The sequence below is a fragment of the Stenella coeruleoalba genome (assembly GCF_951394435.1).
Source record: "Stenella coeruleoalba genome assembly, chromosome: 1".
NCBI classification, from domain to species: Eukaryota; Metazoa; Chordata; class Mammalia; order Artiodactyla; family Delphinidae; genus Stenella; species Stenella coeruleoalba.
Window position 1 is genome coordinate 12,353,846 of NC_137169.1, and position 26,015 is coordinate 12,379,860.

At 46.8% G+C, this 26,015-nt stretch overlaps 1 protein-coding gene across 1 annotated transcript in view; it reads right to left on the reverse strand.

Moving 5' to 3' along the window:
• Positions 1-10,972: 10,972 nt before the first annotated feature.
• Positions 10,973-26,015, reverse strand: part of FBXO42 (F-box protein 42) — a 98,153-nt gene continuing 83,110 nt past the window's right edge. The window contains exons 5-10 of the mRNA XM_079901184.1: positions 20,906-21,059; positions 19,980-20,090; positions 18,552-18,648; positions 18,014-18,070; positions 17,007-17,123; positions 10,973-16,494 (exon numbers count right to left, since the gene is read on the reverse strand). Coding sequence (XP_079757310.1) covers positions 15,379-16,494; positions 17,007-17,123; positions 18,014-18,070; positions 18,552-18,648; positions 19,980-20,090; positions 20,906-21,059 — 1,652 coding nt within the window. The 3' untranslated portion in view covers positions 10,973-15,378. The remainder of the gene's footprint in view (positions 16,495-17,006; positions 17,124-18,013; positions 18,071-18,551; positions 18,649-19,979; positions 20,091-20,905; positions 21,060-26,015) is intronic.

The window sequence follows — 26,015 nt, forward strand, 5'->3', positions numbered from 1 at the left end:
TTTAAAAGCCTGCCCAGCGCTCCCGCCGCCCAGCCAGCCGAGCCAGCTTCCGCCCTGCTTGCGTCCAGCTTCGGCTCAAGCCGCCAGCCCAGGCGCCGGTGCTTGAGGCGCATGTGCGGAGGCTGTTGTCATGGAGACGCGGGGGGCGGGGTTAGGCTGCCGGGTTCCACGTAGGTCCTATGTGTGCAGCCACCCCGGCTCAGAGACGCCCTGGACAGGGACTTGCCCTCTGGGCCGTGGATCCTCTTCACTTTGCTCAGTCCCAGCCTCAGTCTTTCCTCCAAAACTTGATCAAATCCCCCTTCTCCAGGAGCCTTCCCTGCCTCTTTGCTCTTCAGTTTCCTCTTCCATAAAGTGGAGGTAAAATACTACTACCTCCTAGGGTTCTTTACAACACTGCCTGGTCCATAGCAGTGCTCAGTAAGTTTGCTTATTATTGTTGTTGCTTATTCCTGCTCGGCAGGAACTCGATATGAATTAAACACCACTGGCTTCACAGATGGGGAAAAAGCTGCTGAGAGATGTCAACGGACTTGCTCAAGGTCTTAAAAATGAGTCAGAGGCTCTCCAGTCACTCATTTATTGATTGATGTCACTCATTCAACAAATAATAACTGAGCGCCTATTGTATGCCTGGCCTGTTCCAGCTGCTGGGAATACAATGGCAACAAGAAGTCCCTGCCCTCCTGGAGCTGACGTTTCAGCACTGAGGCCATGAGCCCTTCTCCACTGTTCCAACACTGGGCATCAGGCCTGTTACCCAGAAGATGGGTGCTCAGTAAATGCCCATTAGTTGGACAGGACGCAAAGTGGGTCATTACTGACAGGTTGTCTATTACACTTTTTTTTTTTTTTGGCTGCGTTGGGTCTTCGTTGCTGCACGCAGCGTTTCTCTAGTTGCGGCGAGTGGGGGCTACTCTTTGTTGCAGTGCGCAGGCTTCTCATTGCGGTGGCTTCTCTTGTTGCGGAGCATAGGCTCTAGGCACGCGCGCTCAGTAGTTGTGGCTCGTGGGCTCTAGAGCGCAGGCTCCGTAGTTGTGGCGCACGGTCTCAGTTGCTCTGCGGCATGTGGGATCTTCCCGGACCAGGGCTCGAACCCATGTTCCCTGCATTGGCAGGCGGATTCTTAAGCACTCTGCCACCAGGGAAGTCCTCTATAAGTTAACTTTTATTGAAGGCCAACTAAGAGCCAGACAGTGGGGGCTTTACAGAGGTTAGCTTGTTTACTTCTATAAACAAACTTGTGGAGTAAATATTATTATCCTTCTTTTCTTTTACAGATGAGGAAACTCAGAGACAACGGGATTGTCTGAAGTCACGCCATACAGGTGGTCAGTGGGAAAACTAGGCTCAGAACCTAGGGTTCCTGGACTCTGAAGGATGTCTCTGTTCTGCCAGATTGGGTCTTGTGTTTTTAAAACTTTGACCCCAGCCACTAGGAGGGCCATTCCTAGTAAAGCTGAAAGCAGCCAGAGGGCCATGAACCCACAAATCATTGAGGTCCATTATGAGGCCCCAAGGGGGTAGAGGGGACAGGGCACTTGCCCGCAACTTGCTTGCACTGCAGCTAGGCAGAAATACAACAAATTAATAACCATTCCTACAGGATTCTGCAGCTTGAAACCATTGCCTGTACTCCCAGGTCACTCAGTTCCCCTTCCTGCAGTTCCTAGCGCATCTGCCAGAGGTGGGGTTAATCACAGCTGTGTGGAGTTCACACCGTGGACCCCGAGTGCCTCAGTCACAGGCCTCAGATCTGATTTATCTCTGGGTTTCCAGACTTCACACCCAGCCCTGCTCAGGCTTGGCTTGTGGAGGGCTCAGGGAGAGTGTGAGGAAAGGGGGCAACTCGACAGAGTGAGCTTACTAGTTAACCTGGAGGCCAGATAAGATGTGAAGTCCTCTTGGGCACAGAGAGGGAGGCTGGCGGTCAGAGGAGCTAGTGGCCGGAGGGTTGGGGGGATCAGTCTTCACTGCCCTCAGGAGCTCATGGAGAAGACACTTCAGTGAGCGTCAGCAGCCTGTTCAAAACATGGGTTCTCGGGCCCCGACCCCCAGGGATTCTGCTTCAGGGGGTCGGATGGGTCTGTGAGCCTGAACATTTAACAGGAGCACTGGGCAGCTCAAAAGCTGGGCTCTGCATCAGTTGGCTTGGGCGCCACAGACGGGGTGCTGGAAACAACAGAAAGTGTCTTCTCACAGTTCTGGCAGCTGGAAGTCCAAAACCAAGGTGCCAGCAGGGTTGGTTCCTGGTGAAGACTTTCTTCCTGGTTTGCAGGCAGCTGCGGCCTCACAAGGCCTTTTCTCTGTTCACACGCACCCTTGGTGTCTCCTCCTCTTTTCATAAGGACACCAGTAATATTGGGTTAAGGCCCCACACTTATGACCTCATTTAACCTTAATTACCTCCTTAAAGGCCCCACCTCCAAATAAGTCACATTGGGGGTTAAGGCTTTAACACGCGGTGGGGGTGACGCAATTCAGTCTGAAACAAGGCCCAAAGGCCTCATTGAACATGGTCACCACTGCTCAGGACAGGAAGCCAGTCGGGTGTTGCAGCCTGGGAGTGGGGTAGTTGGAATTGTGTTTCAGAAGGATGCTGTGAACATGGCCTAGTGAGTTCCTCTCTCCTGTGCCTCTTTGACCACTAAATTGTGTGTCCCCATAAGGATCTCCTCTTTGGGTCTCAAGTGAAACGGGTGGGCCATCTATCTAAAGGCCCTTCTAGTGTAGAACCTTCGGATTAATCCACTCGTTTTTTCATGGTTTGGTCTTCTCCCCAGATACAGCACCTCCTGGACAAGGCTCCACAAGGCCTCCAAAGGAAGGTCTTCAAGGCAGGGACGCAGGTGGCTCAGGAGGGCAGACACACACAGAAACCTGAGGACCTGGAGGGCAGGGCTGGGGGTGGGTGGGACGCCCAGGGAGTGTAAGTGGAGAAGGGACACCATCAGCTTCATGTTTCCATCTCTTGCTCGGATGCTATAGCTGCTTCCTTTAGGGCTTCCCTGCTTGCCCTCGGGGACGCCACACAGGCACCAGAGTGATCTTTTTGCAACATAAATCCACTACTATCACACCCATGATTACAGTCTTCCAGTAGTTTTCACTGCGCTCAGAATAAAATCCAGACTCCATGCCTTCCAGGCCTTCCATGACTGGCCCCTGACTACCTCTCGCTTTCATTTCAACTGCCACCCTCTTCCCCTGGCCTACTGCACTCCAGCGACTCTGGGCTTTTCCTGTTCCCACTTAGGGCCTCTGCGTTGCACCCCACCCCAGGAGCCCCCTGCACCACCCCAGTGCCTCACGTGGATGACTGCTCCCTGGCTCAGGTCTCCTGCACAGAAGCCTTCCTCCCCTACACTCAAGGATATGCCCGCACACCCCTGGCTCACTTTCACATCGTCCTTTCTTGATCCTGAAATTTTAAAACGTATTGTCTGTCTCCCTCACCTAGGACATAAGCTAGGATAGGGGCCTTGTCTTTTTGTTCTGTTATATCCCTGTATTAATTTCCTAGAGCTGCAGTAACAAAGTACCACAGACTGAGTGGCTTAAACAACAGAAATGTATTTTCCCAGTTCTGGAGGTTAAATATCTGTGATCAAGGTGTTGGCAGGGTCAGTTCCTTGGCGCGGTGGTCCCTAACCATTCTGGCACCAGGGACCAGTTTTGTGGAAGACAATTTTTTCCACGGACGGTGGGAGGAGGGGATGGTTTTGGGATGATTCAAGCGCATTACGTTTATTGTGCACTTTATTTCTATTATTATTATGTTGTAATATATAATGAAATAATTATACAACTCACCATAATGCTGACAGGAGGTGGAGCTCAGGCGGAAATGCAAGCGATGGGGAGCGGCTGTAAATACAGATGAAGCTTCGCTCGCTCGCCCGCCACTCACCTCCTGCTGTGTGGCCCGGTTCCTAACGGGCCATGGACCGGTACCAGTCCATGGCCTTGGGGTTGGGGAACCCTGCGTTGGAGGGCTAAGAGGGAAGGATCCATTCCAGGCCCCTCTCTTTGGCTTGTCGGTGACCATCTTCTCTCAGGGTCTTCACGTCGCCTTCCCTCCGTGTTAAGTCCCTGTCCAATTTCCTCTTCTTATAATGACACCAGTCCTACTGGTTTAGGGCCCACCCTGAATGATCTCATTTTACTTTCATCACCTCCGTAAAGACCTTATCTCCAGGGCTTCCCTGGCAGCCCAGTTAAGACTCTGCCCTTTTACTGAAGGGGGTGCAGGTTTGATCCCTGGTTGGGGGGACTAAGATCCTGCAGGCCGTGTGGCCAAAAAAAAAAAAAAAAAAAGAACTTATTTCTAAATATCACATTCTGAGACACTGGCGCTTAGAACTTCAACATATGAACTTTTTCCAGGGTGGGGGAGACATAATTCAGCCCATAATAATCCCTATTGCTTAGAATATGTCTGAAATATAGTAAAAACTTAATAAAAATGTGTTGACTGATTGCCTGGCTATGGCTACAACATGAAGAATGGCTTGAAGGACCAGTTAGGAAGCAGGGCAAACATGCCAGGCACGAGTGGATGAGGACATGTGTTTGTCAAATATTTATGAGCGCTCTGGGTGCCAGGCCAGACACTGGGAAGACAACAGTGAAAGAGATGCAAGCCTTGCCCTTGTGTGTTCCACATTCTGACACAGACTGGTAAGCAGGGCAGTAGGGTAGAGAGGATTCTAGTCGGCAGACTGAAAATGTCCAGATTACCTTTATTTTATTTTTTTTTGTGGTACATGGGCCTCTCACTGCTGTGGCCTCTCCCGTTGCGGAGCACAGGCTCTGGATGCGCAGGCTCAGCGGCCACGGCTCATGGGCCCAGCCGCTCCGCGGCATGTGGGATCTTCCCGGACCGGGGCACGAACCCGTGTCCCCTGCATCGGCAGGCGGGCTCTCAACCACTGTGCCACCAGGGAAGCCCCAGATTACCTTTAAATACAGGATTTGGGGCTGGAGCTGCCAAATCATCCCCAGGGAGTTCTTTTTAGGCTGGGATGTGACAGGTTTGTGCTTGGTGGCAAGGCTGGTGTCCTTGACCTGGACAGCCTCGGGTCAATCCCCTGCTTAAAACCCTCTAACAGCCTCCCACTGCACCTGCTGTCCACACCCCTCCCTCACCATGGCCTACAAGGCCCACCTGTGCACTCTGCCCCTACTCGACACTCCAGCCACACTGGCCTTGCTTCTCCTCCTTGCACTTGTCAAGTTCACACCAACCTCAGGGCCTTTCCTCCTGTTGTTCTCTCTGCATGGAATGCTCTTCCCCCCATCTTCGCATGGCTGCTGTTTCTTACATTCACGTCTCAGCTGAAATGTCACCTCAGAAAGGACACTCTGATGAGCCCAACCCCATCACATTCTGTCACATCCCATTTTTATTTTCTTCATAGTATTCATCTGGAATAATCTTGCTTAGTTGTTTACACATTTGTCTGTCCCTTCTCCTGCCCCTCCACTGACATGTAAGTTCCACAGAGCGGGGGCAGGGCCTGGAAGTGCCCCTTACAGTGGGTACTATATATATCTGCTTAATGCAGGAATCCACGCTGGCCAGACACCTCCTTCTCCACCTCCAGATCCAGCTGGCCACCAGAGGCCGATTTTTCTCTTTATGTTTCTAATCTCTCGTCGTTGCCACTGTCTGGGTTCAGGCACCCATTCCTGGGCTCTGCCTCTCGTCCCCCATCTCCAATTCATTCTCCAGTTCTGTCCACTCCAGTCACACTGACCTCGAGGCTCTGGAGAGGCCCGTCACACCCGGGTCTCTGTGCCTTCGCACAGGCTGCTCCCTCTATGGAAGACCCTTTTCTTTCCTTCCTCCAGCACTTGCCAGAATCCCTCTCATCCTTGGTTCTTGTGGATCCCAGGCACTTCATCTGACTCCTCTCCTTCTATTTGGAGCAAGTACAAGTTTTTACCTCCACGGATTCAGACATTTAAGAAACAGAGCTTTGTTTCCTCGGACTCAATTTAATCTGTCTCTGCTACGCAGACATTTTAATCCAGCAATTTCCTGGCAAACTTAAGTTCAGTGATTCCTCATTCCTCATACAGCTTAAACACTCAGTCTTCACAAGGCTGTTCCTTTTCATCCCTCCCTCCTCTGGCCCTGGGGCTCGTGTTCATGGGGTGGCGGGGAGGCATGGTGGAGTGCGGGTGGGGTACACAGCCCGCAGATGTCATCCCTCCTGGGCCTTTGTGGGCCTCCTGCTCCAGAGAGAACTCTCCTCTGTACCTTTGCCATGGCCTCGTCCATGCTGGCCTGTTAGAGGTGTTCTCTCCTCCCACTGCGGATCCTGGTCTTGAGCTTCTGTCCCTGCTACATCTGAGGGGATGACCTCTGGTCACTCTGCATTGTCCTCAGCCCTGAACACCGGCTCCTCTGGACATGCCAGACTCCCCACAGCTTCTCTCACCCTTCCTGGAGCACAGGGAGTCTGTCTTCCCAGTCTGAGGCCTGTAGGTCTGCATATTCTGCATTACTGCCTGCCAGAGGCCAGGCCTGGGCCCCCCCGAGCTGGGATCTCCCAGAAAGGCTCGGTCCTCATCTGCCCTCTGCCTCAGTTTAGCAGGGTGAGGCCAGGACAAGGAGAACAAGTTCCTAGTTCTCTGGCTTCTTCTCAACTGTCCTGCCCCCTGCTGGCTGTGTTGGTTGTTCTACTGACTTCACCTTCTCCTCGTCTTTTGGTATGACATAACTGGACTGTCTTTTGGCCTCAGAAGCTCAGGATTTGTAGTCTTTGTTCAGCCAAGGCGACAATCCCTGGCGTGTGACGAGGTTGTGAACTCCTCCAGGGGCAGGCCTCTTTTTGCTTTATCTGTGCCCAGTGCCTCAGGGGTCAGTCCACGTTCAGGGAACATGTGCTGAGAATGAGTGATCCCCAGGGCAGCCCTGGGCCCTCCCGGCCTTGCTGATGAGCGGGCAGCAGCCCAGGTCCCAGGGCCCCAGAGCAGGGGCTTCCTTCTTCCAGGGCCCTCAGCCCTCCTTCTCTTCCCTGCAGTGGGTGGGCGGACAGGCTCCCTGGTAAGGGCATGGCACACACCGCCAGGCCTCTCAGGCATTTAAAACTTCAGCTCAGCTTTGTGCATACTGACAGGGCCCGGGCCCAGAGCCCAACCCCATGGGGAGAACACTGGCTTTCCCACAGCCGGGGGCTGGAGCAGAGAGGGCAGGCCGGCCAGCTTCGGGATGGTGCTCAGAGGTGTGGCAGAGGCCAGAGAAGGGGTCCTCCCCAGGCTTTACCAACAGAGGTGGAGGAGAAATGGGCAGTTTTCTCCTCTAGCCCATTTAGTTTCCTTCTCAAGACTGCTTCTGATAGTGTCAAGGAGGACTTGAAGCCTTTCACAGGGTGCCCCCAGGTGGTCTTTTGAGGAATCACACCCAGGCCATAGACTAGCAATTATTGCTGGCTCCAGCTGAACTGCTAACCTGTGAAGCCAGCGGCATCATAACCGTTTTAGCTGAGGCTCAGAGAAGTGGGATGACTTGCCTCAGCTCAACGAGACAGGAGCAGCTTTTGAACCAAGGTCTTTTCTGGTCCAAAGTCTGTGCCTATGTCCCTGTCCTGCAGCCTCTCTGGGAAGTTCTAAGTCCACAGAACCACGTCTCAAGAATTAAAAGGGCATATGGCGGTCCCTTGGTCTCATTATTGATCTGATGCATAAATCATCTCTGTCATCACCTCCCATACAATTTACCAGTCTCTGCTTGAATACTTCCATCAATAGTGAAATCATTACCTCATAAAGAATCCACAAGAATGCTGGACTGCTTTTGTCAATGGTATATTGTAGGGAGAAGGGGATAGTTACGGCCATTGAGAGCAGAAGGCAGACTAGCTGGAGATGCTCCCCTCTTCCCGGAAGAGGTAAGAAGGGTAAACCCCAGTCACCTGTGGTGACACTACAAGCAGACCAGCCTGCAGGATTTCAAGGTGATGCCTCCTGTACTACCTGGACCTGAGGATACTCACAGCCTGGTCTTTCCCAGGTTCCCCGGATGAGGGTGATGTGAGGCAAAGTCTTAGGCTGAGGAGCCGGCTCAGGGTAGTAACAGCACGTGTAAGGCCTTTGTCTCCTTGTTGGAGTCAGTGATTCCTGCACTGCTTCCCCACAGGGCCGGCTGGAGAAGAGCTGTAGAGATGCGGGAAGCAGACAGGACAGTGTGGCATTGCCCTTTCGCTGGCTGGGTGCTGTGATTGAGACGCAAATGTACACAGGCCTCTGGCCCTTTAGTACCCAGGGAAGTGGCCAGGGAGTACTGTGCTGGGACTGCACGGGACTGCTGGCTGCCAACTCCTGCAAGGCCTGGGATTGAGTCATGGCTCTTCTCTGCGCTGTGTTCTCCTTGACATTAAGGTTTCTCCTCAAATTGGCAAGTTCCCTCCTCTCTGCTCCACACATCCTCTGACGTGGGGTCAATCACACTGCTATCTTCATGCTCTGACGCTTCCAGAGCAGGAGCCTGCTCATCAGTAGTTAGGAGCATGGCCCCTGGCACAGATGGACTGAGTTAGGAAGCTGTCAGGGAGCCTTATGGGACTGACCTATTCTGAAGGCTGGGCATGTGGGGTCTTCCCGGACCACCAATCACCACTAGCACCCTACCCACCGAACATCACCTCCTCTACAACATCCCATAGTCCGACTATCTAGGCAATGCTTGAATTCCTCCAGTGATGCCACACTGGTTCCTCTCATTTACGTAGAGCTCTGACAGTACAAAGTTCTTCCCAATGAGCCTTCTCTAGAGCTTCTACCTACTGGACCTTGTTTAGCCCAATAGAGCCATAAGGAGCAAGCCCAACCCTTCTGCAAGGGCAACTGTGGAAGCATCCGAAACAATCCTTCTATCCCTACCACCACCAAATCAGTACCTGCCAGCACATGGGCCCTCTGTACCCAAGACCCTTCCTCACACCATGGTCTAGTTTGCTATAGGCCTCAAAGTACAGTAAACAGAACAGAGAGTATCAGACCACACGTTGTTAGAAATGGAAAAGTTTCATCTTGCAGCTTGGGAAACACAACTGTGCAGACAGGATGAGACCTGCAGGCTTACAGCACCTGAGCCTGGGATAAGGTTAACGTTCAGCATGCACTGAATGAAAAGAACGTGACAGTGCTTGGCGCAAAGACCCAGGGTTACGAGAAACTGGCGCATACTCAGCAAGTGGCTTCAGGGCTGCAGCCCCCCCTCCCAGGCTCCCACACGGGTGGGCAGACTCATGTCATCAGCCCCCAAATGATACTAAGTGTGCCTTTTTCTTTTTTTATTACCTACATGAAAACTGGTGTCCTTCTCTTCCTTTATCCTTTAAATGTAGGAGACACAGGAAATTGACCTATATCTGATGGAATCTGACTTCTTCTGAATGTTTTTTAAAAATATTAATATATCTATTGTACAAGAAACACCTGTGGTTACTACAGAATATACATAAGCAAAAAACCCCTAAAATTAGCTATAATTCTACCACTTAGAAATAAGTCTGAAGTGGGTCTCTTGTAGACAGCATATATATGGGTCTTGTTTTTGTATCCATTCAGCAAGACTGTGTCTTTTGGTTGGAGCATTTAATCCATTCACGTTTAAGGTAATTATCGATATGTATGTTCCTATTACCATTTTCTTAATTGTTTTGGGTTTGTTTTTGTAGATCCTTTTCTTGTGTTTCCCACTTAGAGAAGTTCCTTTAGTATTTGTTGTAGAGCTGGTTTGGTGGTGCTGAATTCTCTTAGCTTTTGCTTGTCTGCAAAGCTTTTGATTTCTCGGTCGAATCTGAATGAGATCCTTGCCGGGTAGAGTAATCTTGGTCGTGGGTTCTTCCCTTTCATCACTTTAAGTATATCATGCCACTCCCTTCTGGCTTGTAGAGTTTCTGATGAGAAATCAGCTGTTAACCTTATGGGAGTTCCCTCATATGTTATTTTTTGTTTTTCCCTTGCTGCTTTCAATAATTTTTCTTTGTCTTTAATTTCTGTCAATTTGATTACTATGTGTCTCAGTGTGTTTCTCCTTGGGTTTATCCTGTATGGGACTCGCTGTGCTTCCTGGACTTGGGTGGCTATTTCCTTTCCCATGGTTAGGGAAGTTTTCGACTATATATAATCTCTTCAAATATTTTCTCTGGTCCTTTCTCTCTCTCTTCTCCTTCTGGGACCCCTATAATGCGAACGTCTTTGTGTTTAATGTTGTCCCAGAGGTCTCTTAGGCTGTCTTCATTTCTTTTCATCCTTTTTTCTTCATTCTGTTCTGCAGCAGTGAATTCCACCATCCTGTCTTCCAGGTCACTTATCCGTTCTTCTGCCTCAGTTATTCTGCTATTGATTCCTTCCAGTGTAGTTTTCATTTCGGTTATTGTATTGTTCATCTCTGTTTGTTTGTTCTTTAATTCTTCTAGGTCTTTGTTAAACATTTCTTGCACCTTCTCGAACTTTGCCTCCGTTGTTTTCCCGAGGTCCTGGATCATCTTCACTATCATTATTCTGAATTCTTTTTCTGGAAGGTTGCCTATCTCCACTTCATTTAGTTGCTTTTCTGGGGTTTTATCTTGTTCCTTCATCTGGTACATAGCCCTCTGCCTTTTCATCTTGTCTTTCTGTGAATGTGGTTTTTGTTCCACAGGCTGCAGGGCTGTAGTTCTTCTCTTGCTTCTGCTGTCTGCCCTCTGGTGGATGAGGCTATCTAAGAGGCTTGATGGGAGGGACTCCTAAGTGTGCCTTTGAATCCAGGCAGAATCCTTCACGAGCTAGAGGCTGAATTCAACTGGCAAACCAAAGAATAAAGTCCACAGGGAGACGAAACTACTGAGACCATTCTGACCTGATTGATGGCAGCAGCTGCTACGTACTGCTCTCAAGGCAAAAGCCTCAGGGGTTCTCATGGTGACATGTAAAAGACGACTCAGACAACTGTAGACATGCATAATCTTTAGTATGGCCATGCTCCTAACAATTTACACACATTGCCCAGCACTTTCATTCAAGATCACGTATTTTCTTCAAGGGCTAATTATAAATAACAGCCACCATTTCTTAAGCATTTATTATGTGCCAGGCATTGTGCTGGTGCTCTTCATATACAACTTTAATTAATCCTCATGATCCTATAAAATAGAAACTATATTTATAGATAGGAAACTTGTAACCAAGATTAAGTAGTAAATAGCGGAAGGCAGAATTAGCCACAGGCCTATAGGGCTCAGGCCTGTGTTCTGAACCCCCATTTGCTATGCTGTTTCAAGACCCGGAGGCCCCGTGTCCTCATCTTTGCTTAGGAGGCCAGTGATGGCGTAGATGTCATCCTGGTCCCTGGGCCTCTGCTCCAAGCTCATCACCTCTCTTGGGTCTCCAATGCAGGGTGGTACTGAGGCTCTGAAACACTGAGTCCTTCAAGCATGATGGAGAGAGCTGCTTTATTAAATGACGTCCTCATGGACGGGCAACCTCCTAGAGGAGGAGAATCTTTCCAACTACCTTGCTTCCAACTTCAATCTCCAATTGCTTTTCGTCACAGCTTGCTTTCTTTCATACTAATAAAACAGTTAAGACAATTCTATCCATTTTGTTTTATTTGTTAAACTGCTAAAAAGTCATTGGGGAAATCATAAACAAAAAATAAAATCGACAGAGATTTAAATATCAATGAAATCAAATCCACTTTTCATTCCTACACTGTTATGTGCCTAAAATGATCATCTCAGGGTAAGCCACCCAGGACCCCTGAGCTGTATGGAAAACATCACTCACAGCACCAGCTTCGTCAGGGCACAACAGGTGTGCACTGACATGAACCCTGGTTGGTGGGAAGGGAGCAGAGCGAGGAAAGAGAGAGTACAGTGGAGCCAATGCCTAAGGGTTGCTTTCATTTGACAGTGAACATGGTGGAGGGAGCCACTTACTGGTGACCATGCAGAACATGCCTTCTGCAGTTCATGGGGAGGCTGCATGGGGTACAGGCTTTGAAGTTCGGCTTCCTTGCCCCTGGGTGTGTTCAGATCCTCCCCACTGACTTGTGCGCTGGTAAGAGACCACAGATAATGCAAAGCAGAGCACATCACCATACCAGGATCATTACAAGGACAAGGACAGACAGACAAACCAACCAGGAATGTCACTCTGAAGAAGCAAAGCAGAAGGAAATCCAGAAAAATAAAGTGAAAGGAAAAGGAAGCATCCCTTTGTTCTCCATCAGCTGGTGGCTTTCTGTCCTCCAAAGTCAAGACTTCAGTTGCTTTTCTTTCTTCTTCCTCTTCTTCTATTTTAAAGAGTTTGGACACCGTTCCTAGGATAGTTCGTGGTTTCAGCTCTTGATAGAAAACTCAAATATTAAAATGAAATCAATCTCCAGAGGGCTGGGAGGAGAGTAAGCCCAGTATTGCCTTACAACTAAAATTTAAGTTTGTTTTGATACCAAATGTGTGCTTCCAAATGTATGGTGGGTGCGGTGGGTGGGTGGGTGGTGGTTTGTGGAACCCACCACCGAAGTGTAGCAGCAGGGCAGAAACATGAGCAAAAATACAGAACCCTCTCTGCTGCACAGCCTGCAAAATGAGAAAACAGGAAGCTCTGTTCAAGAGGACGGGAAGAGACTAAAATTCTCACGACGTCAATGAGGTGGCCAGTGGAGTCAATGTGACATGGGGGCTCTCAAAGGCACACTTGCAGGAATGGAAGGGGGTTAAAGCTTCAAGTAGAAACAAAATGTATTTTAAATACTTAAATATGGATAAATATTTACTTTAGGTGCTCCTGAGGGTTTAAAAAAATATTTTGCCTCATTTTCCTCAGTGAATTTTAAGACAAAGTCGGCATCATGTCAAAACCAGAGCTGTGGTTAAATCTGATCTGACTGAAGCATCCATGGCGCCGTGGAAATGGTCACCTCAGCTGAGACGCCTGAAGTTCCACTGCATGGGGCGGCTTCACAAGGGCCGGAGGAGACAGTCACCTTGACTATGTTGAGTCACTCTCCCAAGATACACGGCCACAACGCCCAGGAGCCACCAGGACCCACACCACCAGGTGCGGAAGAGGCAGATTCTTCTTCAAGAGCTGTAAACAGACAGTCTGGTTCCAAGTGGCGTGGGTAATACTGGGATGCCATGGAGTTCCGAGGAGCCAGGTTACTTTCTAAGAGAATCATCATCTCTGTTGCCTGCCTACTTGGGGAAAGTAGAAGGAATCAACAAGTTAACAGCTGGCTTAGGAAGGCCACAGGACAAAAGGAAAGATTACAAAGTTGAGATTCTGAACTTGCAGGCTTCCAAATACTTTATATTTAAGTAGGAACTGAGTTTGGAGGCACTGTCCATGCACAAATGCAATGTCATAAACAAGGTTCAGCAATAGTAGTAATGCCAAAATTGCTGATCTTCTAGGCTAGCTTTCTCTTGTGAATAAGGACCCCCACACGATCAAACAGTCTTTGCCAAAGAAGGACTGGCAACAGGCCCAGAGCAGAGAGTCTGGAAAGCTAAGTGCTGAGCTCTGAGCAGTTGGACACCACAGTAAGTAGGCACATGGTAGTTTCCTCATCTAAGGGAGCACATAGAGCAGTTTCTGGAACACATACCCCTCCCCATGAGCTGGCCCTTTCCTGGGCTTGGCACCAGGGGCGCTTTCCCACCAAGACCACATTGTAGAGCCAATGGCTAGGGGAAAGGATTTAACATGACGTTAACAGGAGAAAACAGACTTATCAGACAGACTGCTAAGAGCTGGCTGAGAGCCAGGACCCAGGGCCAGCTGTAGCAGGCTTGCGCTTGGGAAATGCTAACAAGAAAAAGGGGAGTGTGGGGATGAGAAATGCCGTGTTTTGAAATTTAAACCCTAAAGGCAAAATAAAAATCCTCTTTCTACTGATGAGAAATCACCAAAAAAATCCACATTTAAGTGGTGCCAATGTCTCCTATGTCCAGGCCGTGGTTTAGAGACTGGTAACTTGTAATTTCCTGTGTCAACCAAAGAACATGCTCTGGTTGGTTACACCTTATCTCAGAAATGACATGAAAGTAAAAACCCAAGCCTTGTTTGGGTGACAGGTAAACATGACAATGACAAAGAAGGAGCTGCTCCCAAGGTCAGCCACGCATCAAAGAGGCCAAGCACATGATACTCAACCCAATCACCAGTCAACAGCCAGGCAGAAAAATGCATGTCACAAACAAGGGCAAAAGTCATTTCTAGAAGGAACCGTTATTGGGATTCTCTCCCAAGATCCATTTCCACGTTCCATAAACATGGATGGGTGTGTCCAACGTGCTTTGGAAATAAAAAGAAGCCCGTAAGGTAAAACAGTATCTTTTGATGCTTCAAGGATTTCTCATGATACTGGCATCTCAGAATTCCCTACTGGTCCCCTAGTGACACCAGAAAATGGATTCCAGAAATATTTCTAAGAGATTTCTCTGGGCACCCAAGCTTAATAAAAGAAAGTGCGAAAGGTTTTAGGGCTTAAAAAATCCACATATTAAAGAAAAAGAGGGAGGGAGGGAGGAAGGAGGGAAGAAAAGCAGCCTATAAATAGCAAAGGCAGCCTCTGAGGATCAGGTTTTAAGGGAAAGAAAAAGAGAACAAATGTGGTTTTTGGCAACTGCAACGAAATATGATTGTCAGAAAATTCCACAATCAGACACCAGAATGTTTTCTGAAACATGGAGAGAGCAAAAACCAGTGGACACTAGGTGTTTCTGCATAAACTTTGTTTCACGATGATCCCGGCACACAAACGTGGAACAAAATCCCTTGTTGGGTAACTTTCCTCAGTCACAAAGAGCAGAATAGGGCCAGGCACAGGGCATTACTGCAAAGAGAAGTTTTCACAGGTCCTCTGCGGGCGGGGCAGGGCGGGGAGAAGAACAGTTTTCTACAGGTTACTTTTACCCTGCCAGCCCCTGAAGCATGGGAATCTGAAACCTCTAGTCGTGCATCTTACACATGCCCTTTCTTTTTCTAACTCTAAGAAGGCCAAATAAGATTTACAGGTGGCTCTTCAGTTTCTTTAGTAAGGTTCTGGTATTAATCTATTCCCTAAATTCTTGGTCTAGTTATCAGCAAAGTAGAAAAAGGCAGCACAGCCTCTGCTAAAACACAGCAACAATTTTATCTGAACCAGGACGGAGATCTCTCCCTCTTTGTAAACAGAGTTGGCTATATAATATATATTTATATAATTCTTTTCTTAATGGAGATTTGATCCCAGCCTGGAGTGAGTGAGGTTGGGAATTGGGGTTTGGTTTATGAGAGTAATTTTGTCCCTTGTTTTCTCAATTCTCAGTCCAAATGCTTGCACGCTGGAAAATTCCAAATTAAAAGCCACAGGAAGGGAAAGGGTTTTAGAACATATTATCTCTTTGCTCGCACAAAGTACAAGGCGTTTGTTTTTGGATAGTACTTCACATTCTGCTTCTTGTCCATGAGTCCTCCAAATATGATGAGTTCGCCCCTGCCTTGTACCACTGTATGCAGGCTGGTTTCGGGAGGTCCAACCACAGAACTGCTATTAAATACTTTCCATTTGACTCGCCCCTTCTCCTTGGTGTCTTTAATGTCCAGCACGTACATCTGCATGGGCTTGCAGTTCATACTCTGGTACAAGGGTTTGCCAACATTTAGGGACTGTGGAGGGTGGTGGCCCAGGCGCCGGGCAATGGGAGGTAAGGAATGTCCATCTCCTTGGGCAGGCCCTGGGCGGGGAACGGGCACTGTTTCTCCACTGCTCAGGTTCTGGCTCCCAGGGGAGCCTGGAGAAGACCCCAGAGGAGGACTTAGTGCTGCGGAGGCTGGGGGGCCTTTGGACGACATTGCTTTGATGGCTTCTAGGCTCCGACGCAGGGCACCTGGGGAAACTGCTCCTGCAAGGGCACTGGCCACGTGCGGTGGGGTATGCACACCATTTGTCTGTTCAGGAGGGTGTCTCAAACTTCCCCCAACTGTTCTGTTGTCCACACCATCCATGTGACTGCTACTGGAAGCAGGTTTCGGATCCCAGTTCAGATCCATTGATCCCAATCTTAGATCTTTCTGATCTGGTAGTGACCCTCGTCGGGGGGCCAAAGAAAGTCCCATTTTTAGGTCATATCCTTCAGTGGTAGATGGAGTGCTAGGAGATATAGCCTGTACAGGACTGTCCAAGGAAGAGCCACCTACAGCTGCTGATCCTGGAGATAAGTTCCCACCATTGAGGATGGGAGAGCCATCGCCTCTGGCTGGGGAAAGGCTTCCTTCTCGGGAACTTGAGGGGGTCTGTCTTTGCGCTCTGGGCCTCAGTGTTCCCCAGCGGCCGTTAACACAGGGAGCTTCATCCATACTCCTTACCGGAGACTGAGAGCGGTATTCTCGAGGTTCGGGAACTAGGGCTGGAGGAGTGGCACTGATAGGTGATGGGCGAGAGTTCAAACTGGGGCTGAGTGGGGCTCGCCCACTAGGAGCCTGGCTGAAGACCACCACGCACTGCCCTACCTGGAAGACAAAAAACCTGTGCTCAGTTCTGATCACTCATTTAACCATCAAACATTTTATCATGAGCATCTGGGATGTGCCACGTGTTTTGTAGGTACCTGAGATGTAGAGGTGAAAAGATTGCAGTCTGCCCTCTAGGCTAGATGTGGGGATAGATGGGAACAATTTGTTGCTACAGGGAGACATGTGCTACCATTTGAATTATCTCTACAGAATAGGGGTAGAGTGGAGGAAGGAATCAAGTATTTGTTTGGGGGACCCTGGGGCAAGTTTTAGAGACAAAGAGATGCTTAAAGCTGGGGCTTAAAGGATAAGTGGGGCCCATGTTAAGTTTTTCCACCTAGTGGCTCATGTATGTGAGAAATACCCAAAAAGCTATGGTCAATGTCCACCTCTTTTGTGACATCAAGGGGTTTTCAATTTCCATACAAAGTTGCTTGGAAATCTGATGAGTTAATTTGGCTTTAGAGTTTAGGACTCTCCTTCTGCTGGCCTGTCAGCTCCCTACTTACTCGGCAAGCTGGATGGCACCACAGTTCTGGGGCCCCATGGTCTTCATTTTCCACCTTGAGTGGTTGCCAGGCCCAGGGACCTGAGTGCATGTGCAACAACCAAGCATCCTTGAACAGCTGTAAGAGAAGCACCAACAACAGGACTCAGGTGTGGTACACGTCACAAAACACGTACACACACAGAGCTGGAATCTCAAAGTTGTGCTGCCTGTCATAGAGTGTGTGAATTCGTCAGAAAGAATAGCAAAATCTCTAGCCATTCATTCATTCATACATTACCACTGGCCTGGCACGTGAAATTGTACTTGTGACCCCATGAATCAATTTTAAGTGGTTTTGAATTTTGCCTGTGGTTTTATGTGTGTATGTGTACACTGATGAAACGGTAGATAATATATATCCAGCATGTCTGAATCTGCATTCTTTTTTTTTTTTTTTTTTTTTTTTGTGGTACGTGGGCCTCTCACTGCTGTGGCCTCTCCCGCCGCGGAGCACAGGCTCCGGATGCGCAGGCTCAGTGGCCATGGCCCACGGGCCCAGCCGCTCCGCGGCATGTGGGATCTTCCCGGACCAGGGCACGAACCCATGTCCCCTGCATCGGCAGGCGGACTCTCAATCACTGTGCCACCAGGGAAGCCCTGAATCTGCATTCTTAAATAAATTCCATGTGAACTCTGGCCATTATCCACCTGCTTTTCTGTCCCACCCATCCTTGAAAAAATAACAGCAGCAAACCTTATAGCCCAAAGACTAAGTGGGAGTTAGGAAGACTTTAGATATGAATATTCAATAGACGAATGTCTCTGATGAAAAGCTTCCCTCCGCAAAAAGAGAGTGGAGAAGAAGGCCAGAAAATACAAAGGCTACATACCCAAAGTGGAAAAGGTATTTTCTAAATAAAAATGCTATAGAAATGGCCTTGTACACTTTTACAAGATGAGACAGGGGAAGCAAGTTTTGAATACTTAGCAGCATGTGCATGGGAACGCCATACCAGCAATACTCACAGCATTGGGACCACCACACCCTCCAAGGATTAAAATAGTTGCATCATCTATGACAATCTGGGGAGATGAAGAAATTTAAAATAAATCTACAAAGACACAGGCATCTGACCTCCTGTACTTCAGTGGTAAATGAAAATAGTCTACTCAGCTCCCAAATGAGAGTATTCTATTTACCATAAGATCCCCATTACCCAAACCATGTCAATTCTGATCCTTGTAAACAAATTACTGATGATTCACCTGAATGGATTCTTTGTTGATCAAACATTATTAACATGAGAGTGCCAACCACATAAAATGCAGGGTTCTCTTGAAAAATAAAAAAGCAAAGTAAATGCTTTCAGGAGAGGCATAATATAAAGCCAACAAAAATAATGATAAGCCATTAGAAGTTGAAAAATAAATACCAGCAAGAAAGAATGATAAATTCTCTTTGGCTTATGTATGTTGGCATCTTACCTGCCTCCCTCCTCCCTCTCCTGCCCTAACTGAAAGATGCTACAGTGTTTGCTGAATAGTTATTTTAATTTCTGAGCACCTGAGATTGGCCACCTCGAGGATGAGGACTAGGGCCAGAGATGTTCGGCTTGGACCACGCCCACTGCTCGAGGTCAAGGACCCAGACGTCGTTGCTCCTATAAGACAAGGACAAAAGAATGAAGCAGTTGGGAGCTCTCAGGGACCACAAGAACTGATATAAATGAAGTTACATTCATAAGGATGCCCCCCATGAGTGCCATGCTCATAGCTAGCACTCAACTATATTTTTCTTCTCCTCCTTTCCCTGGAAAGGAGAGCTTCAAACCTTTGCTCTTTCCATTGACCCATCAGGCCTCATTTGAGTCATGTCTGTAGCCAAACAATAATACCTAAAGTTAGAGTTAATTAATTGGTGATAGCAGGAAATAGATACTAGTCATGATACAGTCTTTCAAAGGCAAAACCCACAAGGAAGAGAAAAAAATTATTCAAAAGGCAGTTCTATCATTGTCCAGGAGATAAAGATTTATTGACTTTGGCTACAAAAGGTAATTTCACCATGGCTAATGAAAGCTGCAGTTTTATCAAGGACAAATTGGCATCTCCAACCCTCAAGGGACCAGTATGGCACGGACAGACTCCTAAATGGCAGTCTCTATTTTACGGTCCCCTCTCTATGGTCAGTTATTCACACACAGAAACACAGGAGGAAGAGCTCCAATACCTTAAGCCCTAAACCCTCTCATCTGGAGGGTAGAGCTCACATTGCCTCCTCCATACCGTTTTAAAATAAGAAGATGGAAAGTACCCTGAGGGGGAACAGGGTTGGATCTGGAATGGTTTTATTGCTGACAGCTCATCAACTTCCATTTCAAAGCACAGAGGAAACGACCGCTACTGCTGCTAACGCCAAAGCAGATACACAGTGATTCACAGACTCTGCTCTGGGCCTGGCCTGGGCTGGCCAGTCGTGGCCAGAGGTGGAGGGCAGTGGGCAGGGAGAACCACCTCACAGGGGATGTCAGGCCTGACACAGTTTTCTTGCTCCTACCCATTCCCTCAATCCATCCTATTTGGAGAGTGAACCATTTCCACCTGTCCTGTCAATCGACCTCTCTCCTTCTCTAAAGCTGGGCCATAAAGGAGAAGAAGGAAAAGTACTCTGCTTCTTGGAGGGTGGCCTTCTGTAGGCACAGGTAGAAACAGACAAGGTGGAGGCCCCATCAGAACTTGATCCCACTGAATTGAACCACATATCAAGCAAAACAGAGATTCTACACAGCCCTGATTCTATGGAGCAAGTTTTTCAACTTATTGGTCTACGACTAGAATCAAAAAATGGAATACTAGGGGGAGAGATAATTATTGGATTAATTAGAACCATGCTCAGGAATACTGACCCTGACTAGTTTACTTTTCTGACCTAGTTTACTCTTCCAGGAGTATTTATGTTCAGGTTGATAGCGAGCAAGCCAAATATACTTACATCTGCCGGGATCCTAGGGAGCCACCAAAGACGATCATTTTATCGTCTATCACACAAGAAGAATGCCCAGCCATGGGAGGTGGGCCATGGGTTGTCACAATGCAGTTCCACCTAATACAGAAAGACAGGAGGAAGCCAAGAAGTCAGCCCCTCTGCTTCTGGTCTTATGTGTTTAAGGCGGAAAACAGTAAGCAGGCTTCCATTTAAAATGACAATCCTATCACCTTCAGTAGAGAAACTGTTAGGATAATATATGGAGGATGCCACAAGGTATTTATGCCTTTTCTACGAATCTGCTAGCGTTATGTACACTTTCAGCTTCTCAATGTGTATGGCTTGGAGGTAGAGTGATGAGAAAACAATGACAAGGGATTCCACTATGGTTCCTTAGCTGCTTCGGACTAGTTTGCTGAAGGAACACCACCTGCTATTTCTTCCTAGAGGCCTGATCTGATCAGTGGCGGCCGCCAAGAGCCCTGTACTAAGTAGTCCATTACAAGGAACAGAGGTTACTGTCATTTAAAAAAGACAAGTTTGTAAAACAACTGGGAGTCAGTCTTGGGGACAAAGCAGGGAGTAAAGAATCATCTGGGTCCACAGCACTCCTGGGGAGTCAGTAGCCAAAGCTGAAAAGCTCTCTATTCTTCAACTGTCTCATTCATTTTTCTTGGAAGAGGAATAAATGTCTTCTACATTTTCTCTTTGGAATAAGCGTTCTTAACTTCAAGTTTTAAGGGGGTCCTGTAAACCCTCTGAAACTGTAGGCAAAATCTGTGCATATGTAAAAATTTTGTTTTTCTGGGAAAAGAGTCCAAAGCTTTCATCAAATTCTCAAAGAGATTCCTGGACACACAAAAAAAGGTAAGGAATCCAAACATTTTAAATCTTCTACTCCAGATTGAAAGGACCTTATCCTTGTGGCTTACCAGTTTTTAGAGGGTGAGTAAGTATGTATTTCATCAAAGAACCTCTCTGGTTGGTGTAGGGGGTAAGGGCTTGGCCGTGTCCAACCACCAAACAGCACCAGCAGGTCCTTGTATACAACCAGAGTCGCGCCAGCTTTGGGGGAAGGATAGGACCCTGGGAGAAGTCAATAACAGCATGGTTAGGATTCAGGGCCTCACAAAAAACCGTAAGTAGGCTGTCTATAGATCACCTTTTCCTGGAAGAGTGGCAAAACAGGAACCAATACTACAAAGCATAAGGGAGAGGAGGAGACAAAACTGGGTTTGCAGGTCTGAGAGAAAACCATCCCCAATTTATACGTCTTTTATAACTGAAGTAAAGAAACCTGAATTAGAGGAAAGTTACTTAGTCTCTCTCAGGCTTAGTTTGCTCTCCTGAAATTAGGGATGAGCGTATATATCTCATAAGGTTGTTTTGAGCATTAAACAGTAATTCAAAGCACCTAGCACAGTGCCGGGCACATAGCAGGTACTCAATAAATGTTGACTCTCCTGTCCGTCCCTTCAATAAGCTTAACAGAGATCACAAACGAAAGCATGTAAAGGATCCGGGGAGGAGTATATATAAGGCTAGATACATCTTAAAAATAACTGCTGCTAACAAACATAGGTTAAAAAAAAAAAAAAAAGGAGGCAGAATGCAGTTCTCATTTGTCCTATAAGTCAAATGTTAACATAGTGACCTTTGGGCCCCTAGCTATGGGCCTCACTAGCACAATGGAAGCGGACTTTCAAGGCTTGATATGAAAGCATTCCAATGAAACTGCAGCCAAGAGTGGCTACTAAGGCCCTCCAGGCTGGACCTCTGAGCCATGATTTCACATTTCAAAACAATAGAAATCTGGCTTATGCTGGAAAACTTTATGGCTAACAAATGTCCCACAGGAGCATCATTTGTCAGAGCTTCTTGTCTTTGACACAATAACTATTTCTCCCAGTCTCTTACTCTACCTGCCACCTTTAGTTTGCTTAAGACCAAAGTAATTTGTCTCATCCAGTATTTACTAATACTGGAATATTAAAAAGAATTTTTGTTGTTGTTAAAGCTACAGGATCTATTTTTCAAAGGAAATCTTAAGCAGAAAGAAGCCCAGCAGTATATTAACATGATAGCTGTTGAGGTGCTCCAATTTAAGTGGATAACTTGGCCTCCCCCTTCAGCAAGGGGTATGGGAACACAGTTTGAAAAGCCCTACTCAGTCTGCTTTAATGGTGTCGATTACACAGTCCTGAGGTTGAGAAGGTGGAGAAGAGGACTGTCTTCCCTGGGATGCAACTTAAGAGTAACAACATGAGGAAAGTCCCTGGCAGTTTAGCGGTTAGGACTCTGTGCTCTCATTGCTGAGGGCCTGGGTTTAACTCCTGGTCAGGGAACTAAGATCCCACAAGCCTCGTGGTGTGGTTAAAAAAAAAAAAAAAAAAAAGGAGTAACAACATGATTTACTAGGAAGGTACTGGCACTCAGAATATGGAGTGAGCATCAGATATTTTGAATACTTTTCTAATAGAACACACATCAATCCAGACCAGGATCTGACCACAGAAACAAGTCTTCTCTAGGAATGGTTCTTGCTGAGACACTAGGTGAAGTATTCCATGAGTCACTTCTTGCTATCCTCATATCTCACAGGAATCACGACTAAGGGGGCTACTCATGATATGTTGTCTTTCATACAATCTCATGATTTCTGGTTAAAAACTTTTGCCCTCCTAGGAGGAAGCCTCCTAGCCCAACTAGAAAGCCTAACTAATACAACAGTCTAGTTAAAATGCTAGTGTTACCCCAAATGATTTAATTTGTGAAATACCAAATAAAGCTTCAAGTTCTTGCCCCTACTTTGGAACTCCTAAGTACTGTGAAAAAGTTGGAAAAAGCTAATAAAATATGTAACAGGGGCTTCCCTGGTGGCGCAGTGGTTGAGGGTCCGCCTGCACATGCAGGGGACGCGGGTTTGTGCCCCGGTCCGGGAAGATCCCACATGCCGCGGAGCGGCAGGGCCCGTGAGCCATGGCCGCTGAGCCTGCGCGTCCGGAGCCTCTGCTCCGCAACGGGAGAGGCCACAACAGTGAGAGGCCCGCGTACCGCAAAAAAAAAAAAAAAAAAAAAATATGTAACAGACTTCAGCAGAGTAGTAGCTTAAAAACTTTCCAGACTAAAATTTGGATTTGAATTTGAGATACTGGAAATCCCAGCTTTTAAATTGTATAAAGTGAAGAAGCAGAGAATTCCCTGGTGGTCCAGTGGTTAGGATTCTGTGCTTTCACTGCCGAGGGCCCAGGTTCTATCCCTGGTTGTTGAACTAAGATCCCGCAAGCGGCAAGGTGTACCCTTCCCCCACAGAAAAGTGAAGCAGCATACCAAGGTTCCCCCAATAAGCAAAACATGGAAACAAACAAAAATAGGATTTTTAACTTAAAATGAGCAGTTTGTATCAAAAAAGTTTAAGTGCATATGCTTTGAATCAGAAATTCCATTTCTAGGGATTAATCTAACAAGATAGCTGAGCAAATGAAAAAAGAAAAGATACCAGGATGCTTATTTGCAGTGTTTAAATAGATCAAGGAATATCCATATAAAAGAGTGGTTGGGAAAATTAAATGACTTAAATCACATAATGCATTTAGGACAGTGCCTGGTATTGTTATTATCATTGCTAAAGCAAATTAATACGACGTTAATACCAGGTCAATTGGCCACAGACATCTGATAGTACTGCTTTCTACATGGCACAAAGTTTATGAGAACAGAACTGAACTGGTGGACATATTTAACTACTACAATATGATTACAGTATTCCTGGCAGAGTAACTATTTAGCTCAAGAAAGTACAATAGAAATGAAATTGTAACTGATGCTACATGATATGAAAAGGAGGTCTTCCCAAGTCCCAGAAGGGTAACTCAAATATACCGAACTATGATTTGGAAACAAAAACCAATGGTTAACATGATAAGACTAGTTAGGGTTTGCTCTTTCATGTGTACTATGTATTTCCTATAATATCTTTTGAAATAAATTACCAATACTTTATGAGGCAAGGCAAACCAATGTTTACCACTGCTGGGTGTAAAGAGATTACAAATGTAGTATAAGAATACATACCTCTTAAGGGGAAAAACTAGTCATAGAATCAAAAAGAGTGTTTGTAAAACATAACAACATGTAAAATCAAACCCAAGTAAAGACTATACTTTAGACCTGCATGCCCAACACAGTCACCATTTAGCCACATGTGCTAGTGACTACTGAATTGGAAAGTATAGATACACAACATTTCCAGCATTACAGAGACAGTACTACTTTAGACAAACGATTTTAACTTTATAAATTCTATGCCTATGTTCACAGGGTATGGGGAAGGTGGTAGGGATGGATGGGTGACCTGACTGACTTTTAAGAGAAATTACAATTACTGCTACTTAAAACTATTACTGGGCCTTCCCTGGTGGTGCAGTGGTTAAGAATTTGCCTGCCAATGCAAGGGACACGGGTTTGAGCCCTGGTCCGGGAAGCTGCCACATGCCGCAGAGCAACTAAGCCCGTGTGCCACAACTACCGAGCCCATGTGCCACAACTACTGAAGCCCGTGTGCCACAACTACTGAAGCCCGTGTGCCTAGAGCCCATGCTCTGCAACAAGAGAAGCCACTGCAATGAGAAACCCGTGCACCACAACGAAGAGTAGCCCACACTCGCTGCAACTAGAGAAAGCCTGCGTGCAGCAACGAAGACCCAACGCAGACAAAAATAAAATTAATTAATAAAAAATAAAGTTAAAAGACTTTTTAAAAGCCTATTACTACTGCTACTAATGATAATGACTAATATTTACTGAGCATTTATTATATGCTAAGCACATTTCTAAGTACTCTGCATGTATTAAGTAATTTAATCCTTCCAAAACTCTAGTTTTACCTCCATTTTATGTTTTTTTTGTTTTTGGCCATACCACACAACATGTGAGATCTTAGTTCCCAGACCAGGGATCAAACCCGTGCCCACTGCAGTGGAGGTGTGGAATCTTAACCACTGGACCACCAAAGAAGTTCCTTTATTTTCATTTTACAGATGAGAATACCGAGGCATAGCTTATACTCATTCTCTAGATTGTTCTTCATGCACACAGATACATTCCTTCTGAGTAGTTACCACAGACAAGTCAGGCACCTCAAAAGGTCTGAGTGTTTCAAAGCTGAAAAAGTTCTTTCCTAAATCTTTTTAAGTTCCTTTGTATTAAAAAAATTTTTTAATTGAAATATAGTTGATTTACAACCTAAATCTTTTATTATCTTTCTTTCTTTTTCTTTCTTTCTTCCTTCCTTCTTCCTCCCTCCTTCCCTCCCTCCATTCTTCCTTCCTTCCTCCCTCCCTCCCTCCCTCCCTCTCTCCCTCCCTCTCTCCCTCTCTCCCTCTCTCCCTCTCTCCCTCTCTCTCTCTCTCTCTCTCTCTCTCTCTCTCTCTCTCTCTTTCTCTCTTTCTGCGGGCCTCTCACTGTTGTGGCCTCTCCCGTTGTGGAGCATAGGCTCTGGACGTGCAGGCTCAGCGGCCATAGCTCACAGGCCCAGCCGCTCCGCAGCATGTGGGATCTTCCCGGACCAGGGCACGAACCCATGTCCCCTGCATCGGCAGGCGGACTCTCAATCACTGCGCCACCAGGGAAGCCCTACAACCTAAATCTTAATTAATTAAAGCCACAGACCTAGAACAGACAGAGAGATAAGTAAATTGAACAGAAGGCTATTCTTAGGATCTCTTTTCCACAAGGCTCTGGGTCACACTCTACCTCTAATATAGACAGGACCCTTTATTTGTTCTCCAGGCTCTCCAAAGAAAGTAAACTGGGACCAGTGACAATGATAAATCAATCCTTAAGGATTATCTTAAATAAGGGCTTCCTGAAATGACTTCTCAAATATCTTGACCTTTAAGAAAGCCAAAAAATTTCCCTCTACTCCTTATCCAAAGAAGTAGGAGAATCCTCTCATCCAAAATTTCCAAGGTCTGTTTTGTCACATATGGAAGCTTTAATTTCAGCATCATACTATCTTGACAGCTATATAGAGTCATACTG